The following is a 21744-nucleotide window of genomic DNA, read 5'->3' as shown; positions in this document are numbered from 1 at the left end:
CTCGAGAGACAAAGTGTAAAGTGGACGAGGTATGGAGGGTAATTTTGAGCAGGATATCCAGGTCATGAAGATATCACTGAATCTGAACAACATGAGAGGTTTGGGATTCAGAGTGGATAGGAAGGTTCCCTCTCATGAATAAACTGGTATAGGATGACAATTCACGCGACAATGGCTGCACTATGGATCAGTTTGCAAGTGATAAGGAGTAATTATAGCTAAATACATACGTGGTCATGGTGACCAGGAAGGAGGTTGCACGTGTGATAACAGCAATGACATGGCCACTGGAGAATGGGGACATTGGGTAGAGGGAGGTGGCATCACAGTGCCAAGTAGTGTGCCAGGTGGTAATATAGGGCAGGAAAAATGGTGGTTCATTAGAGAAAATGGTTACTGGTTTTTGTACAGAACCGAAGGTGATGACCAACACTGGCTGATATTCTCTCTGTAAGGGCCATAACGGGGTGTCCCGAGTGTTTGGGTTCATAGAAGGTAAGAGTGCAAGTAGTTTAAGACAAGGAGGGTGCCAGACTCAAAGCACAGACATACAGTAGTGGAATCAGTATAAAGGCATCGCAATTAACATTGTGAGTTGGAATAGTTGGGCACATAGTATATGCAATAGTATGAGATCCAGTATACTGACAAGGGCAATCAAACGGTATCACATCTGATGTCAGTAGTACAGTATGTAACACGGAATTAACGATTAAGGTGGTAGAGGGTGGAACTCAGTATAATGACAGTCGGTTCTGTGTGGTGTTAAAGAGTGTGCAAAAGTGCCTTTCCTACTGAAGGGAAACAGACACCATTAGTGACAATTTGTACTGACTACATGCACCATGACTGTGACAATGCCACACGGAAACAGTTATCATGTGATGAAAAAGCAAAAATTGGTGCGTACAAGGAAATTGACACTAACCATCAAATCACAAAGAAACTGAACTGTTTAAGTACAATGCTTTATAATCTTGTTAGATTGGGAATATTATATGGGCAAATTGGAAAATCTGCGCAATGTTGAATATTATCTGAGGCATTGAAACAGTTAATTTTGGCTAAAGCAAAGGCCACATACTGTTATTCTTCTGAACTTTGTGTCAATTAGCTGTTGCCAGTAACTGCCAGACAGGAATAATAAATTGTGTCAAACAACAAATGTCTTGGATTCTAGAAACGACTGCAGAAACCGGCTCTAACACCTGAACACAAACAGGATAGACAGTTTGCTGAAAAACATATGTCATGGACTTGAGAACAGGACAAAGTGATCTTCAGTGATGAGAAGTAGTTTAATCTAGATGATGTGGATGGATGTGAATAAGATTACCACTATCTGAATACAGGTAAGAAAGAGCAGAAATTCTGGTGGTGGAAATGTTATGATTTGGGCAGCCTTCTGCACTAAAGGTAAATCATGCGTGGCTTCGGTGAACACTAAAATGAACTCTAATAGATACAGTGAGATGTTAGAGACTGAATGGATTACAATGTAAAAGGACCTAGGGAATGAAAGTTCAAGTTTTCAACAAGATAATGCACCTGCGCATGTATCTGCTACAACAAAAGTGGTTTGGAGATAAAGATACTGACGTTTTCTCTGTTCTGCATGTAGCCTGGACTTAACACCCGTGGAAAATGTTTCAGGAATACTTGAAAGTTGCATTTACTGCATGGAAGGCAACTTTAGGCCATATATGAGATGCAGAGTGTGACATGAGAAGAGGGCCAAGACAGACCCTAACGAAATCAATGCCAAAGAGAATTTTTGAGGTAATTATGAAGAAAAGATGTTGGACAAAGTCCTAACATGCAATAAACACAGCAGGACTGCGAGTGCCTTTATATTAATTTCTATACAGGAAATGAAGAAGCCTTAATTTTATTATGTGATGAAGGAAACTGTGTAATTCCATCATGATTATGTCTTATATGTATCTACTACTTGGTTGGTTGGTTTGTGGGTGTTGAAGGGACCAGACTACAAAGGTCATCGGTCCCTTTTTCCACGATCATGAAACACCCACAAGGAACAAAAGCAAGCAACGGAGATGACAAGGGATGATAAGAACAAGTAAGAAAGAAAGACCAGAAAAGGTAAATTAAATACACAAAGAGTGTTACAGTGGTTGGCAGACCATGGAAACAAAAAAAGGAAAAGCCAACCACCAAGAGAGACACTAAAAAGGTCAATCTAAAACTGTAGGCCAAAGGACAGACTCAACACAAAAGAAAGAGAGAAACACTCAGACTAAGTGATAAAAGCCCCCTGCAGGAATAAAACTCAAAACTAAGCCTGTCATGGTAGCGTCATCGGATCGAAGTGCAGGGAGCACATCAGGCAGCGCAAATGTTTGCCTGAGTAGAGTTAAAAAGTGGACTGTCCAACAAAATGTGGACCACAGTCAATTCTGAACCACAGCGACAGAGAGATGGGTCATTGCTGTGCAATAAATAACCGTGCGTTATCCAGGTGTGGCTAATGCGCAGCCAGCAGAGTACAACAGAGTCCTTACGAGAGGCTCGCAAGGAGGAGCGCCACACACTGGTAGTCTCCGTGACAATGCGAAGTTTGTTGGGTGAAGGCAGGGTGCACCATTAATCACCCCAGGTACCAAGGACCTTCTGCCGCAAAACTGAATGGAGATCACACTCCTAAAGGCAAATCTCCAAAGCCGGTGCACCGACAGCCTGTTTGGCCAGCGTGTCGACATGTTTACTACCCGGGATGCCAACATGACCCGGGGTCCACATAAAAACCACAGAGCGACCGCAACGGGAAAGAGTATGGATGGACTTCTGTACAGCCACCACCAGATGAGAGTGAGGAAAACACTGGTTGATAGCTCATAAACCGCTCAGGGAGTCACTACAGGTAAGTAAGGGCTCACCTGAGCAGAAGTGGATACACACTAGGGCGCGAGAGATTGCAACCGGCTCAACAGTGAAAACACTGCACCCAGCCGGCAGTGTGCGTTGTTCAGAGTGATCTCTAAGAGTAAGAGCATAACCAACTCAACCAGGAACCATCGGTATGGACCACGTCAGAGCCATGAAACGCGCAACAAGGATGGAAAGAAAGCAGTGGCGGAGGGTACCAGGAGGGACTGAGTCCTTTGGGCCCTGTATCAAATCCGGCCGAAAGCATGGGTGGGGCACACACTACGGGGGTATATGTATATGGGCCCGGAAAAGAGGTGGGAGAGGGAAAAACTCAAGCCCAGAGAGAAAAGCACAGACGCGATTGTACACCCTCACTGGGGCCACCACTCTGGAAAATAGACAACCGAGTTGGGAAACAGGAGATGATAATTTGGATGCCCGGGCAAGCTACAAACATGTGCAGCGTGAGTGGCCAGTAGTCGCTGGCACCGGATCCGCAATGGAAGGACACCAGCCTCCACAAGTAGGCTGTTTACAGGGTTTGTGCAGAAAGCTCCAGTTGCGAGTCAGATCCCGCAGTGAAGTATGTGGTCAAGCAACTACAACGCAGAAGGCGATGCCTAACTGTAAGCCAGGCTTCTGTAATCGAGACGGTACTGAATCAACGCCTGATACAGTCATAGAAGGGTAGACCAATCAGCACCCCAGCCAGTACGACTCAAGCAATGAAGAGCATTAAGATGCCACCAGCACATTTGTTTAAGCTGCCGAATATCAGGCAGCCAAGTCAACTGGGCATCAAAAAGCTGTCAAGATAAAGCCATGGCTCATGGTAAACAATGCGACACTGGCAGAAATGCAAGACGCAGGTCTTGGCAGCCGAGAGCTGGAAGCTGTGCGTGACGGCCCAAGACTGCGCCCTGTGGATAGCACCCTGTAGCCACCATTCAGCAACCAAAATGCCAGTGGAGCTGTACTACAGGCAAAAGTCATCAGCATACAAAGAAGCCGATACGTTCGTTCCCACAGCTGCACCTATGCCATTGATAGCAACTAAAAAGAGGCAGACACTCAAGCAGAGCCATGCGAGACCCCATTCTCCTGGACTCTGGAGAAACTATGGGAGGAACCAACTTGCACATGGGAGGAATGAAGCGACATAAAATTCTGAATAAAAAGTGGGAGTGGGTCCCAAAGACCCCACCCCTGAAGTGTGGTGAGGATGTGATGTCGTCGTATCATACGCCTTCTGCATGTCAAAAAGACGGCAACCAGATTCTGACCGCAGGCAAATGCCGTTCAGATGTCAGACTCCACGCAGACCGGATTATTGGTGGCAGAGCGGCCCTTGCAGAACTCACCCTGGGACGGAGCCAGAAAGCCCCGAGACTCAAGAAGCCAACTCAATCTCCAGCTGACCATGCGTTCGAGCAACTTGCACATAATGTTGGTGAGGCTAATGGGGTGGTAGCTGTCCACCTCCAAGGGGTTCTTGCCAGGCTTCAACACTGAGATGATAATGCTTTCCTGCCATTGAGAGGGGACCTCACCCTCAACCTAGATACGGTTGAAAAGGTTGAGATGGTGTCACTGGCTGTCCATCGAGAGATGTTTGAGCATCTGAAAGTGGATGCGATCTGGTCTGGGAGCCATATCAGGGCAAGTGTCTAGGGCACTGTGGAATTCCCACTCACTGAATGGAGCATTGTACGATTCGGAGTGGTGTGTATGGAATGAAAGGCTCTGACTAACAAACCTCTCTGTCAGGGAGCAAAAGACCAATGGGTAATTCGTAGAAGCGGAACTCTGAGCGTAATGCTCTAAGAGTCTGCAATCCTGTCCGATTCAGTACAGACTGCTCCAATCAGGGAAAGCCCAGGTACGCTGACGGGTATTTGATACCCACAGAGCGTAATCTTGCACCAAACCTGTGAGGGAGAGGTACGGGTGCCAATGGTGGAAATATACTGTTCCCAGCACTCCTCCTTCCATCGGTAAATAAGTCGTCGGGGTCGGGCACGAAGCTGTTTAAAGGTAATGAGGTGTTCCAATGATGGGTGCCGCTTATGACGCTGGAGGGCCCACGTGCGATCTTCAGTGATTTCTGGTGACCACCAAGGCACAGTCTTCCACCGAGGGGACTCGGAAAAACAGGGAATTGCAGATTCCGCGGCATAAATGATGCCGGTAGTGATCGTGTGAACCACATCAATGTCGCCATGAGACAGAGGCTTAAGAGTGGCAATGGAGGTGAACAAGTCCCAGTCAGCCTTATTCAAAGCACATCTGGGAAGGCTCCCAGATGAGTGATGCTGGGGCAGTGACAGAAACATTGGAAAATGGTCACTACCGCACAATTCGTCATACACACTCCACTGGACAAACGGTAGAAGACCAGGGCTGCAGAGCAAAAGGTCGATGGCCGAGTACATGTCATGCGACACACTAAAATGTGTGGAGGCACCATTATTTAAAAGAAAAAGGTCGAGCTGTGCCAACACTTGCTCCAATAGTGCCTTGCCCTTTTGTCACAAATCCACCCCACAAAAGGTTATGAGCATTAAAAGTCGCCCAGTAACAGAAAAGGTGGCGGCAATTGGGCTATCAACACAGTCACAATGCGTGCTGTGGGACATCACCATCCCGTGGAAGATAAGAGACGCAGACAGTAACAGCCTGACGCATCCACACCCGAACAGCGACAGCCTATAAAGGTGTTTGAAGAGGGACACACTCGCTGTAAAGAGAGTTAAGGATATAGACACGGACTCCACCAGACACCCTCTCATAAGCTGCCTGATTCTTACAATAACCCCGATAACCACGGAGGGCAGAGGTTCGCATCACCGGAAACAAAGTTTCCTGGAGAGCACGTAGGCAGTCCTTCCCCCAAATGGTATGCACTTAACAGAAAATTTTGAAAAGTAGAGGTCAAACTCTTTAAGGGGAACATCACATTAAGGCCAAAATGTGCGAGATTCCTTTTAGTCGCCTCTTACGACAGGGGCAGGAATACTACAGGCCTATTCTAACTGCCAGACACACAGGAAGGCTATCTACTACTTTTGTAATAAACTTAATACCTGTATGCTTCAGACATTATATATTACTTTTGTAGGAACCCTGCCTTTATACTGATTTTCACCAGGCAGGACTGGAGAAGATGGACACCTGGAAAGGGGTCACTGTGACAAGGCTTGTAGGCAGGTGGTGGAAGGATTTAGTCAGGTTCATAACAACAGTGTTGCCCAGTGTCAGCAGGTAGGATTATAAAGTCCGGGTGTTATTAGGTTGTAAATCACATTCTTTCTGGAGATTTGAGATTGGTTCCTATGTTGATGGATCAGTGGGAATGATGGAGAGAGAAGGTTTATGATTAGGAAATTCTGAAGAAGGTTGCAGGAGGAATATCCAGGGGGGGGGGGGGGGGGGGGGCGGCGGCGGCGGCAGGAGATTGAGGATGAATCACAGTTAGGTAGATGAATACACTGAGTGAGGCAGGGTTCAGTAATGGTTTTGGGTCAAATCTGGCTGGTAGGATTGATGTCGACTGGGAGGAGGTAAATTCTTAGACAAGCCCAGCTAAATTGAATTTTGGAATGATGACAAAGGTGATATCTTTGAAATGGACTTCTATGCGACTGAGGCTTTTCGAGGATCCATTCGTAACTCTGTATTCTGCCTGTTTCAGCTTTTGGATCTGTAATGTGATGGGACAGTGTCAGAGTGTGTGGCAGATGTAGTACATCTGCAAGGCATCGTTTGGCAGCTGTTATGGGATTAGGGGAAAGTTTGATGGAGGCCCCTGCAGTTGTTGCAGATGGGAGTGTGAAGTGAATAGACTGGACAGTTGTTTTAGGTCACATGAGTGCTTGCTGCTCTAGTTTCTGGATGGTAAGGGTTTCAATCTCCAGATGGGATGTATGAATTCAGGATTGCAGAGCAGGAGTAGACTTGGCCTGAGTTATATTATTTTTCAGCACTGCATTGGTGAGTACTATGAACTGTCAGAACTTGAGAAGATAAGAGGTCATTGTGGAACAATAGGCTGCAGTTGTTCATGGGTCATGCCTTTTTCTTGGGGCAGAGGGGGGGGGGGGGGGATGAGCTAAGCAAGTACGCTTAGCCCTGAATATGGATGGGGAGGCTCTTCTGTGTTTAAGCTCGTGGGAGGATTGATGATCCGCAGTAAAAGATAAAAAAAAACCTGACAATACCTAAAAATGTAGAAACACCCTAAAAACTCTCCAAGGAAATAAATTTTAAAAAAATATGAAAATGAAATAAAACTGACATGAAAACAAAATGAGATCAAAGTAAAAATAGAAATAAAAATAAAATGACGATAATTAATGATGGCACAGGTTGGAATAAAAATAAAATGACAATAAAATGTGAGGGTGCAGGTGAAAGGGTAGGTATCAGAGAAGAGGAGGTGGAAGGTGTAAATGGATCAGGCGAGGTCAGTAAGATGCTGACATGAATATGGGGAAGATGGAGAGAGTCTGTTACTACGGTTTAAGGAGCAAGAATATATATGAGGTGCAGGAAAGATCAGGAAAACAATGTGAAAGCAAGCATGCTTGAAAGGGCATGGCGGGATCAGTTTTAAAGTCTAGGAATAATTATATTGGCAGAGAGAGAATGTGGTACACAAGGCGATGGAGCTACAATGTGTGCGGGCATGTTTCCTTGTGTTGAACATGAGCAAGACAGTGGCTACAGGTCGGCATGGCAGTCGCATCTTTGGGCATATGGTGACTGAACTTTTAAATTTGACTGTCTGCTCTATGTAGTGAGTAGCAATATGTCCTAACTCATTATCCCATCCAGATTTATCTGTTATAATTAATTTTTTGTTTGTTTGCAGGTACATCACAGCAGTTTTGGTACACATTGAAATATCCAAATCGCAGTACCCTTCTCAGGCCACTGCAGTAGTCAGAACAAAATGGAACAGACCATCACCACTTTAACAGTAAGCTCCAAGCTCCGCCATTTTGTTTTGGCTCCTTTAGTAGCCTGCTATGATACTGTGAAGTGGGGATTTCTATGCGTACCAGTAATGCTGTCATTTACCTACAAACAAAAAATTAGCTGTGTGTCTTTAGTTTTTCACCATGATAATTAAAAAATTTTTATAACTACCCCTGGTATGTTGCTGGATAACTATATATAGAGCTATAATTTTGTGACACTTCTATTGAGCTCACTAAAAGAAATGAATTTTGTATCATCATAATGGTTTGAGATAATGTTATGTCTTCAGCTTACCTGTTGGATCATCATTATGAGCAACAAGAACAATCAGGTCACTTCTAGCAGGCCTTTTTTCACTGAAACCAGAAAGAACAACACTTTTACTGATACTCTCAGTCACATCTTTACCTCATTTTTATTCACCTAAATGTGTGAGGCTGCAAACCTCAGGCGACACACAGGGAAACAGCAAAGAGCGGAGGCATACAGAAAATGGTATTTTGTTTACATTTTATTACAATAATCATATACAAGTAAACAATTTTCACTTTTATACATATTAGATACAGGGAAAATTGGCAATGGTCACTGCACTATTTTCTTATACTATCGTTGGGATTGTTCCTAACAGAATTAAGCAGGGACTAGAGATAAATTAATCAAGATGTATGCACAGTTTTCTAAGTAACAACTGTTTCTTTCTCCACGTCTTTTCTCTTGGGTTATTGCTTGCTCCATAAGGTCGGTATTCAGGCTTTATGTTAGCATTACACCTAATGCGATCTATAAGCTTTATGCACATTCATTTTCCCCTACATCAAAGTCAGTCACCTTCACTTTCTTCCCATATTTTTACAGTTGGAAGTTCCAATTAGGTAAGGGTCCAGAACTGTTATGAGTTTTGCAGGACAATACTGGGAGTTGCCATGGCGAGACATGACAAGAATGCAAGTCAGTGTTTCACCAACTGTTCATACAATGAGGGAGCAGGAACCAGGTAAAGTTTTTTGTAGTAATGAGTTGACAGGAACATGCTTCTATATGTTGCTATAGACAAAACTTTTTTGCATCTATGTTTTCTACACAGTGATAACTTTTGACATAAATGGCAACTCCTCCTCTCACCTTATTCTCTCTACTCATTTAAGAATTTAAGAAATTTAAGCATTAACCAAAGAAGTTCATGAAAAATTCACCAAAATGAGACAATTATATGGCACATGGTATACAGCCAAAATAAATGATTTAACTGTTCATTAGCTGTGGGCAAGCTTTTTCTTGTCACCAAACACAACCAAACTATCCTCTTTCAGCCTGACCCAGACCTTAGTCTGCACCAAATTAGTCTGGCACCACTGGATGACAGTCACATCACATTTACTGGATCTGCAGGCTCACAACCTGTTGATCTCCAACCTAAGCTCGACCTTGGGTGAGCTATGCTTTACATCCACCTGCCATCACAATCATGGATTCTCCAGCGGTATAAAAATATCAAGACTGAAGCAAAAATCTTAACCCATTAAAATACATACAATAACTGTGACTGATCTAATAATAGTATTGGTGTTTAAAATATAAAGTTGGGAGAATTGTGCCAGTACTGCTGTTTGTAGCACACACAGCAGCCAACAAGAGGTCAAATCACTATACATGCCAAGCCTGAGTGTGAATGCTAAAAGGTTTGCACACAGTCATAGCTGAACATATGGTACCCTCCTGGAGTCCGACAGAATGTACACTTAAATGACTACAAAATCCTCAAGTATTTATAGCAATGGGTGTCTGCAAATCTACTAAATCATTTAGATATTATCACCAAGTACTGCAGGAAGTGCTGTACTGAATTAACTGTATGTGCTGATACTTCAACAATCAGTGTCTAACATGGATTTGTTTGGTTGTTCATAGGAATTCATTCATGTTACCTTAGCAAGCAGTCAGATCAGTGCTGTCCTGTAGTCAAAGTGGATGTAAACCTTTACAGAACATTTCTAAAATAGTCTCCAGTTTTTCCTATGCTGGTTGTTCATACGGCCCTCATTGAGCTGCAGGAAACGACTGGTCTAACATTGTACATGCAGATTCTGGCACCAATTTCCAGTACTTCCTGAACATGGCCACAGTATCCCAGGCCGACAATCTCCTCATTCCCAACATGTAGGCCCCTCTCCCCACAGCAGAACTTAACTAAAACACTGGTTCACAGTTTGTGGACAAAACTTCTGATGGCTTCCTGAGCCTACATTTAGTCTTACACAGCAGTGCTACAACAGTATATTCTGAAGAAACCACTTACAATACAGGATGTACATGAAATCTGGGAACACTTTCCATTATTTATTGCACAAGAACTAAACATTGTAAAGATGTCATATAAATTGCATTTTGAAGAGAAACTCTGAAAGGCTTTTTTTTAACAACTATTTGATATGCGAACCATGAGTGATCTGGCAGATGTCAATAGGGTAATTGAATTCTTGTCATATCCATCCCAGTATGGCAGTGTTGACTGTGGCAGTTGTTTCCTGTATTCTCTCCCGGAGCTCTGCTAAATCACGTGGTAGAGGCGGTACATACACTAGATCTTTAATGTGTCCCCTCAGAAAAAAAGTCATACGGAATGAGATCTGATGATCGGAGAAGCCATTCCCTGAAACAGCTGACCCCTTCTGTAGCATGCCCGGTCCATCGATGTTGCAGCTCTGTGTGCATTTCAGGCATCAGCCATTGTTGCAACATGTCCAAGTAGGTATATCCAGTGACAGTGCTCTCATATACACTCAACATTCACTTCACTCACAATGGGACGTCCGCTTCTCTTTGCGGGGAACAAAGAAACAAACTTGTTGTCCCAGTGGTAAATGGCCTTACTTGGTTCTAAACATCTGTTGAACAGCTGTAGCACATTCCAACACACTGAAAACTCACTCCACACCTGAACTCGCCATGTTTATGACTAGTGCCGACTATCGGCAAATTACCCAACTACACTGTGGCGGTATACATGAAAAAAAGCATGACATCTGTAGAATGTTTTGTTCTTGTGCAATAAATAATTGAAAGTGTTTCCGGACTTTATGTACACCCTTTACATGCATTAATCTACACATCTATATATGCATCCATCGAGAATAGAGCGCAAAAATGTGAAATTTCAAGACAAAATACATGTGCTGTCCAGGAAGTGGGACCTTCTCAGAATTTATGGCTGCTATGAAGAACAACAGGCAGTAGTAGAGCTGCAAATCCTGCAGTCCAGTTGGCATGGTTGCACTATAATGTGTCAAAATGGAGAGGCAATGATTTTATTAAGGATTTTATTATTTCTTTAAAGTTGATTCTACTACACAATTTGACAGTGGTTTTGGAACATTTTTCACATTCATCTAGTCGGATGATGCTCCTGCAAATAATGTTACTTTCAAAACTGATCTTGTTCAAATTAAGTAACAGTAAGTACAAAAATAATGCAATACATCCATTAACTTAAACAGATGTAAAGTTCTGTAAGAAAATAAAATGCCATAGATGGCATCATAAAAGAAAAATATGCTCTGAGGGGTATATATTTGTGGGATATTTTAGAGCCGGCAATTTTTTTTGCTATCAACAATCACTATAATCATTCAGATTTTTTTCCTATTTCTGATTTTTAGTTTTCTTTCTTGTCCTAATGTTATTGGTATAAGAATAAAAATATGTTTAGTAGCTTACTGAATATCCTCAATTTTACCAGAAAAACAATGTAGTTTCAGATTGCTGAATCAAAAAGGTGGCACTCCAATTCCTATTAATGAAGTAGAAAGATTTTTGTTAGGTCTACTAAAGAAATGTGCTTATAAATCGGATATTATAGTAATCTGCCTCAAAGGCACTTTGTGGATACCTACAAATTGTTCAACAAATAATAACTTTTATGTACTTTCTGTTAAGAAAAGTTCTAGTGGCATGATACATTCTCACATCTGTAACAACCAAAAAGAAGGATCTTGTCCCCTCTTGGATAAATTTCTGCAGACACCCATGTACACTGTTCAACTGTATGAAGAAATAATAGTAAACATAAATTTAAATTATTTTCAATTTTGTATGCACAGCCTGTGGTTCATGGTGTGGGTTCCTGTAGTCATGTCCTAGTTCATGAACCACAGGCAACGTATGAGTGGCCAAGTAAGTGATCCTGACAGTCGGGGTACCAGTTACTTTGGAATAAGGCAGGGCATCTCGGACATATTCCGAGTCGTGGTCACCTTTGTGCTCATACGGCAAAGACTACCAAATCCACCGGTTAGTCCCTCAACCATTAGGGGTAATACCCAATGGGACTCGGGGAAAGTAAGGCTAGCAACCTGCTTCCCTGGTACTTTAAATATGATGATGGCAACAATAAGAGCAAAATGCCTCGGACCTTTGGAGGTGACGGAGTCCCACCTCTAACTGACAAACCACGGACTCCTATGATACGACTTGGCAAACAAATGGTAATGAGATGGGGAGCTATTAATATAAGTGGGGACTACTCTGGGAAGAAGGTGGAGATGGCAGAGGCTGCAAGTAAGATGGGGCTGGACGTTTTAGCTGTAAGTGAAATTCGCGTAAGGGGTGAGAAAGAAGAGGAAGTGGGAGAATACAAGGTCTACCTGTCAGGAGTCACAGCAGGAATAGCACAATGGGGTGTAGGGCTGTACATCAGGAAAGAAATGGAACCCAGCGTAGTTGCAATAAGGTATGTAAACGAACAAGTGATGTGGATAGATTTGACAGTGTCTAGCAAGAAAATTAGGATTGTGTCAGTATATTCGCATTGTGAAGGGACAGATCAAGATAAGATGGATAGTTTTAATGAGGCACTCAGTGATGTAGTTGTTAGAGTGAAGGACAAGGGCAGTGTTCTGCTCATGGGTGATTTTAACACCAGGATTGGAAATCGAACAGAAGGGTATGAAAAAGTTATGGGTAAATTTGGAGAGGATATGGAGGCCAACAGGAGCGAGAAACAAGTCTTGGATTTCTGTACCAGTATGGGCTTAGTAATCACAAACTCCTTTTTTAAACATAAGAACATTCACCGGTATACTTGGGAAGGCAGGGGAACCAGATCTGTCATTGACTATATAATAACAGATCAGGAATTCAGGAAGGCTGTGAGGGAAACACATGTATTCAGGGGACTCTTTGATGACACTGAGCATTATTTAATCTGCAGTGAAATTGGGATTGTGGGGCCGAAAGTACAGGTGGTCAGGTCCATATGTAGGAGTATAAGAGTGGAGTAACTTCAGGATAAGGAAATCGGGCACAATTACATAACAGCAAACTCAGAAAGGTACCAGTTAGTTGAATGTAGTCAATTACAGTAATTGGAAAAGGAATGGACAAGGTACAGGGACACAGTACTAGAAGTGGCTAAAGAATGTCTTGGAACAGTAGTGTGTAAAAGTAGGATGAAGCAAACAGCTTGGTGGAATGACACAGTCATGGCAGCCTGTAAAAGGAAAAAGAAGGCTTATCAAAAATGGCTACATACTAGAACTCAGGTAGACAGAGAAAGTTATGTTGAAGAAAGAAACAAAGCCAAACATAATTGCAGCATCCAAGAAGAAATCTTGGGAAAACTTTGGAAATAGGTTGGAGACTATGGGTCAAGCTGCTGGAAAACCATTCTGGAGTGTAATTAGCAGTCTTCAAAAGGGAGGTAAGAAGGAAATAAGTATTTTGGACAGGTCAGGAAAACTGCTGGTGAATCCTGTGGATGCCTTGGGCAGATGAAGGGAATATTTTGAAGAGTTGCTCAATGTAGGTGAAAATACGATCAGTAATGTTTCAGATTTTGAGGTAGAATGGGATAGGAATGATGATGGAAACAGGATCACATTTGAGGAAGTGGAGAAAATGGTCAATAGATTGTAGTGCAATAAAGCAGCTGGGGTAGATGAAATTAAGTCGGAACTCATCAAATACAGTGGAATGTCAGGTCTTTAATGGCTACACAGGATAACTGAAATGGCCTGGGAGTCAGGAAAGGTTCCATCAGAATGGACAAAAGCAGTAATCACACCAATCTTTAAACATGGAAACAGAAAAGATTGTAACAACTACAGAGGTATCTCTTTAATCAGCGTTGTGGGTAAAATCTTCTCAGTTATTGTTGAAAGGAAAGTGTGAGTATTAGTTGAGGATCAATTGGATGAAAATCAGTGTGGGTTTAGGCCTCTTAGAGGTTCTCAGGACCAGATCTTTAGCTTACGGCAAATAATGGAGAAGTGTTATGAGTGGAACAGGGAATTGTATCTATGCTTTATAGATGTAGAAAAGGCGTATGACCGGGTTCCTAGGAGGAAGTTATTGTCTGTTCTACAAGATTATGGAATAGGAGGCAAACTTTTGCAAGCAATTAAAGGTCTTTACAAGGATAGTCAGGCAGCAGTTAAGAGTGGACGGTAAATTGAGTTCATGGTTCAGAGTAGTTTGAGGGGTAAGACAAGGCTGCAACCTGTCTCCACTGTTGTTCATATTATTTATGGATTATATGTTGAAAACAATAGACTGGCTGGGTGAGATTAAGATATGTGAACACAAAATAAGCAGTCTTGCATATGCGGATGACTTAGTTGTGATGGCAGATTCGATTGAAAGTTTGCAAAGTAATATTTCAGAGCTAGATCAGAAATGTAAGGACTATGATATGAAGATAAGCATCTCCAAAACGAAAGTAATGTCAGTGGGAAAGAGATATAAACGGATTCAGTGCCAAATAGGAGGAACAAAGTTAGAACAGGTGGACGGTTTCAAGTACTTAGGATGCATATTCTCACAGGATGGCAACATAGTGAAAGAACTGGAAGTGAGGTGTAGCAAAGCTAATGCAGTGAGCGCTCAGCTACGATCTACTCTCTTCTGCAGGAAGGAAGTGAGTACCACGACTAAGTTATCTGTGCACCGTTCAATCTTTCGACCAACTTTGTTGTATGGGAGCGAAAGCTGGGTGGATTCAGGTTACCTTATCAACAAGGTTGAGGTTACGGATATGAAAGTAGCTAGGATGATTGCAGGTACTAGTAGATGGGAACAATGGCAGGAGGGTGTCCACAATGAGGAAATCAAAGAAAAACTGGGAATGAACTTTATACATGTAGCAGTCAGGGCGAACAGGATTACATGGTGGGGTCATGTTACATGCATGGGGGAAGCAAGGTTACCCAAGAGACTCATGGGTTCAGCAGTAGAGGGTAGGAGGAGTCGGGGCAAACCAAGGAGAAGGTACCTGGATTCGGTTAAGAATGATTTTGATGTAATAAGTTTAACATCAGAAAAGGCACCAATGTTAGCACTGAATAGGGGATCGTGGGAGAATTTTGTAAGGGGGCTATGCTCCAGACTGAACGCTGAAGGGCATAATCAGTCTTAAATGATGATGATGATGAACCTGCTACAGCTCGGACAGAACATTTGGCATTACTGGTCAGCACATTAGGGAGAAAATATAAATAAGGTTTGCTGCCAACAGAACATAGCATGCAAATATGCAGAAAGACATGCTTTCAATACTTCCTTCAACTATGAGTGATATATCTCAACAGCATTAACACAAAACATATTTCCAGAAAATTACCACTGACAAAAAGCCTCCATTTCAATGCACAGAAAATTTGATAATATGCAATTATGTAAAGCTAATTTCACACAAATTAAAATATCAAGAGATGCACATGAATCAGTGACCGACAAAGAAAGTTAAAAAATACCTTTCGGATGCTAGGTGTTCCAGCATACAAATTCACACTGATAAAAGCCAAGGTATTTCAGACCTTCAGTTACCACTTCCTTTTCCACTGGCAATTATTTGTACTAAATGAAAATGCCAATCTGCACTATCATGGTAAAAGAATATAACAAAAATGAGCAAAGGAAAACAGCATTATGGAAAAAGACGTAACAATACTTCACAAAGCAACAGAAAATATGTGAAAATGAAAAAGCTCATCAGTTGCATTCTGCTAATTATCAGAAAATTTTACGTTGATTCTCAAATCAGTATAACAATTCATAGAAAAAAAATACTTCATACTATTTTGTCCTGTTTCTCCATATTATGGAATCTCAATCTGAATTACTGAAACTAACTGATTTAGTGCATTTCAATGCTCAAGTTGTTTATGGTATGTAGGGCAACAATTACTATGAGCCAGCCACACACTGCACTTGCATGTGGTGTAGAGCAGATTTTGGTGGCAGCTCCACATGTCACATCTACAGCATCCCATGATCATATGAATGTATGTATGTATGTGTATGTATGTATGTATGAATGAATGAACGTACAGTACCCTCCAATAGTTTCGAAACACCAACTGATTATGGAAAGGGAAAGGATTATAAAATTGCATTTCATTGTTTTCTAAATATTTATTAAGCTCAAATAATACATATGTATATACAACTATTAACCAAAGAAGTGGTTTTCTGCAAGGTGCCATCTCTTTGTTGACTCACTCACTGGTATATCCCAAGTTGTGTTTAGCTCAGCAGTCAATTCGTGGACAGTTTTGAGTCTTATATTTACTGGTCACTATAAAATTGACTGCTCAAATGAAGCCCTGGTACCTGGTACCCACACACAACTTGAAAAACCAAAACCCTTTTGGTTCACTTGACTAACTAAAATACACACAACATAAAATACATAATGCATTAAGAACCAAATAAACCAAGAAAAGAAAATACTTACCGATCAAAGCCACACACAAAACTAGCCTCCCCCCACTCCACAACTCATCAACCTTAGAAAAAGAATCAGCCATCAGGAAATGAAACTAAACAACTCGTTAACCTATCCCACCCATCCCCACAACCTTGTTCATTCCCCCACAAGCCATTATTTGGTTATTCAGGAGACACTTCCGCCAGCAAGACTCCGCTGTAACTGCAAGGTGAAACAGCACCTCCCCCCCCCCCCCCCCTTCCTACAACAGATCAGTACACACCGTGGCAGATTAATCTTCTACATGATGAAAAAGCACCTGAAACTACAGCAGTCCCCTCTTCAATGGATCATATGAATAAAAATAAGAATATCTGCCGAAGATTCTCAGAGAAAAATACAATTCTCTGAGTAAGTCATGATCAGCTTCATATGACTAGAAAGTTTGAAGTATATTATCTGACAAGTGAGTGCTTTCGCATTACCACTCCTCCTCGACCAAGTTTTCAGCAAGGAGGTTAAAACTTAACCTCTTTCATTTTAGTGTTGCTTACATTTTCATGCTGAACAGCCAAAGTGTGTCGCGGTTACGGCTGTGACATGAAAGGGTGTGTTATGCCCAACACCAGAAAAGAAAAAGGCAATAGCTTAAGACAAATTCAGCAATGATACATGTTTAGTTTTGGAAAAGAGATTAGAGATACTCATATTTTAAAGAGTGCATAGCATGAAGGCACGATTAAAGTATAAAATGGATTTAAAGAAATCAGACCTTGATGACAATATTAAAAAAAGTGGGAAGGTGTGTTTTTTTTTAGGGCGGGAACAACTGCAACCCTATTATACATATGACTCTCGGTACGCCCACCCCCTCTCCATTTTTCATTGAGCACTCAACACTTTTTAGTTAAGGAGAAAAAGGAGTCTTGACACGGACCAGTACTCTCATTTTTCTATTTGTTTTAGCAGCAATAGAGGCTTCTGCTTCAACAAGGATGCCTTCTTCAGAGGGTAATTTCAAAGTTGTGGAAGCCCACAATTCCAACATCAACTATTTAAATCTTGAATAATTTTTGCAAATATCATTAATTGCAATTTAAGACCAACCACATAAAGCGTTCTGAAGTGATGACAGCTGCATCGTCTCCTCTTTCAGCTACAAAATGATGGCGATTAACCATGGAGACGGAGGAAATAATAAATTTACTGAACACAGAGCTGAAGAGGCTGGTTTTGATCTAGCAGTTGGATGTTCTACAGGAAAAAAAGGCAAAAAATGATACAAAAGGAGGAGAAACGGTGCTTTTCATTTCTTTATGTAACAAAGAACCATTTTATTTTCTTCGCATTCACCATTTGCTATGCAACATTTGTAAAATTGATTGATTTTTTTTAAAATTAAATACTTGTTTACATTTAACATCATCAAAACACTATATCCTCTTAAATAAATGAGTCAGAACAAATGTCTTTTCATTGAAATAATAAGAGTAACATGTTCCATTTTGAATGGAACAATTAGTGCACTTATTACTGCAGCATGTGACAGTGTTGCATATTGAAATGCTACAGGTTAAACAATATGGTCACTTATTTACTAGAAGATATGGTAAATAAGTCCACCACACCTTTGAAACAATTTTTGATGAAGTGGAACATAACAAGTAACTTTTCCCAGTTTTAAACAATATGTGCACTTACTTTCTGTATTATCTGACAAAATGCTCTTCCTCAAAATGTTATAGGTTAAACAATTTTTGATAAAAGTGAAACTGATGAGAGGAGGGAGAAAAACATTACACTGCATTTTGTTATGTGACAACAGAGCAATGCTTGTTTTCATCAAAATGTTATTTTGTTATATCTCAAGATGTAAATATAATTTTAATAACAAAATATACACAAATTAGGTTCATTTATAAAATGCTTGGAACAAACTCCCACACACTACGATTGATGAATTACACAAACAATTTCATGTCTTCTGTTTGTACAACATACACGTACGTTTGCTGCTTCCTCTTCTCCCAATGTTGGAAGATTGTTGCCATTGCCACTATGTGCCTCAAAATCCTCATCCCCTATTTGTTTTTCTATGTTGTGCAAAACAAAACAGCCTATTACCACAATGGGGTTTTTCATTTGGATTATCACCCTTTCCTTAGATTGAAGTCTGTTGTATGACCTCTCATCAGGTGTTCCAGGATTTTGGAACAGGTCATTAATTGCAGTGCAATGCCATGCCCTTTATCTCCTAAAATTAAAGCACTGCACTTGTTCTTTTGGTTGGTTGGAGATGGTTTAAAGGGGGCAGAAAGAGACAAAACTGCAAGGTCATCAGTCCCTTGTTCACAGCAGAACAATTACCCAAGGGAAAGAAGAAAACAAAGAAGATGTATGGCACATTAACAGGAGAAAGGAAGAACCAGAAGAATGACAGGACAACAAACACTACAATGGACAAAACAGGACAAGAAAACCACAGACATACACAAGAAACAGGGAGAGGAAATTAAAAACAAGAAAGCAGATTACCGCAGATGGCTGACCACGAGAATAAGAAAAGATAAGTCAGCCACTCTGCAACACATTCAAAACTTCACCCTAGAAGCCCTAGGGTGGAGAACACAAGAGGACAAAGGACATGTGCTAAAACACAGATCGAATGATAAAACCCAACCTACACGAATAAAACTTAAAATTAGAGCTGCTGTTCAGGAATTGTCGCCCAACACCGAAGGTAGGCTGCTGGGAAAGTTATAAGTCCTTCACAGAGTGGCTAAAAGTGGGCAGTCCAGCAAGAGGTGGACAACTGTCATTTGGGAGCCACAGCGACACTAAGGTGGGTCCTCGTGATGGAGGAGGTAACCATGTGTGAGCCACATATGGCCAATGTGGAGTAGACAAAGAACAACTGATTCCCTGTGAGAAGCCCACAGGGAAGACTTCCACACATTCGCAGCCTCCTTAATGACACACAGTTTCTTGTGCATACTGTTACGCCACTTCGTCTCCCAAAGCCGAAAAATCTTGTGGTGTAAGACAGAACGCAGGTCAGTTTCAGAGATGCCCATCTCCAGGAGCGGTTTCCATGTAGCCTGTCAGCAAGTTCATTGGGATTCCAATGTGTCCTAGGGTCCACTCAAACACTACTGAACAACTGGACCATTCCAGAGCAGAGATGGACTCCTGGATGTTCACCACCAAAGGATGGCAGGGTAGCACTGGTCGATAGTTTGTAAGCTGCTCAGGGAGTCAGAACAGAGAAGAAACAACTCACCAGAACAGGAACGGATGTACTGACGGGCACGAGATATGGCCACAAGCTCTGCAGTGAATACACTGCAGCCAGTGGGCAAGGAATGCTGTTGAAAATGGCCTCCGCAGACATAGGCGAAGCCAACATTACCATCAGCTATCTAGCCATCGGTGTAAACAATTTCAACTTCAGAGCCCTGGACCAAGACAAGAACGGAGAGGAAGTGACAGTGGAGAATGGCAGCGTTAATGGAGTCCTGAGGGCCATGCAAAAGGTCCAGACAAAGCTTTGGCTGAGGTGTACACTTCGGAGGTGTACATGAATGGACCTCAAGTAGCGGTGGTAAAGGAAAGGACTCCAATTCGGAGAGAAGGGACCGAATGCGAACCGCAATCATGAGCCCTGACCTGGGCAGCCGATGCAGGAGATGTACTGTCACGGGTGAGAAAAGGAGATGGTAATTTGGATGTTCAGGAGAACTACGAATGTGTGCAACATAACTGGCGAGCAGTTGTGCATGTCGGATCCGCACTGGGGGGACTCTGGCCTCTACCAGGACACTGGTCACTGGACTTTTTCTAAAAGCTCCTGCCGCTAGGCAAACGCCACAGTGCACTGGATCGAGGAAATGCAACGCTGATGGCACCGTTGAACCGTAAACCAGACTCCCATGGTCAAGGCAGGATTGAAGAAGGGCTCTGTAGAGCTGCAGCAGCGCAGAGCGATCTGCACCCCAGTTGGTGCTGCTCAGACAGTGGAGAGCATTGAGGTGCTGCCAGCACTCTCGCTTAAGCTGACGGAGGTGTCGAAAACCAGTTCCAAGAATCCGCACTACAGTGAGTGGATCATCATTAAGATAAAGTTCAGGTTTCGGATGAATGGTACAATGCAGAAAGAAGTGCATGACACATGACTTCGCGGCTGAAAACTGGAAGCCGTAGGCTAGAGCCCATGACTGGGCCTTCAGAATGGCCGCTGTAGGCGCAGCTCAGCAACAACAGTACTGGAGGAGCAATACAATATGCAGAGTTATCTGCATACAGAGAAGGGGAGACCAACCACCCTACAGCTGCTGCTTATGGCCACTAAAACTAAAGATACACTCAATATGGAATGGCATGCTCCTGAACACATGGGGGGACTATGGGAGGACCAACTTGGAAATGAAAAGGACGGGGCAAAAGGAAGTTTTGGATAAAAATAGGGAGCGGGTCTCAAAGACCCCACTCATACAATGTGGCAATGATATGATGTCACCAGGTCGTGTCATACGCTTTTTGTAAATAAAAAAAAGATGGCAACAAGGTGTTGGCATCTGGAAAAGGCTGTTTGGAAGGCAAACTTGAGGCGCACAAGATTATCAGTGGTAGAGCGACCCTGGCTGAAGCCACCCTGACATGGAGCCAGTAGGCCACATGACTCCAGGGCCAAAGCCAACCGCTGACACACAAGATGTTACAGCAGCTTACAGAGAACGTTGGTGAGGCTGATGGCCGATAGCTATCCACATCAAGCAAATTTTTACTGTATTTTAGCACCGGAATGACAGGGCTCTCCCACCATTGCAATGGAAAGATGTCATCGCACCAGATCCAGTTGAAGACGATGAGGAGTTATCGCTTGTAGTCAGACAAGAGACGTTTAACGATCAGATTTTGGATCTGATCTGGTCCAGGAGCTGTGTCTGGGCAATGTGCAAGGGCGCTGAGGAGCTCCCACTCTGTAAATGTGGCGTTATAGGGTTCAATGTGGTGTCTAGTGAACGAGAGGACTTTCCTTTCCATCCACCGTTTGTGGGTAACCCCCCCCCCCCCCCCCCCAACACAGGCTCGAGCATAGTGCTCAGCAATCGTGTTTGCGTTGGTAGAGAACATGCCATTAATCTTAATGCCAGGGACACCTGTTGGGGGTC

At 42.4% G+C, this 21744-nt stretch overlaps 1 protein-coding gene across 2 annotated transcripts in view; it reads right to left on the bottom strand.

Annotated features, from left to right (window-relative positions):
• The window catches only part of LOC126272815 (DNA-directed RNA polymerases I, II, and III subunit RPABC1), a 52916-nt gene that overhangs the window by 23796 nt on the left and 7376 nt on the right, over window positions 1-21744 (bottom strand). For both annotated transcript variants that reach the window (XM_049976003.1, XM_049976005.1), the window contains exon 3: window positions 8164-8225. In XM_049976003.1, the coding sequence (XP_049831960.1) occupies window positions 8164-8225 (62 nt within the window). The remainder of the gene's footprint in view (window positions 1-8163; window positions 8226-21744) is intronic.

This window comes from Schistocerca gregaria, chromosome 5 (assembly GCF_023897955.1).
Source record: "Schistocerca gregaria isolate iqSchGreg1 chromosome 5, iqSchGreg1.2, whole genome shotgun sequence".
Lineage (NCBI taxonomy): Eukaryota > Metazoa > Arthropoda > Insecta > Orthoptera > Acrididae > Schistocerca > Schistocerca gregaria.
The sequence above is the reverse complement of the archived record's forward strand: the minus strand, read 5'-3'. Positions and strand labels throughout refer to the sequence as shown.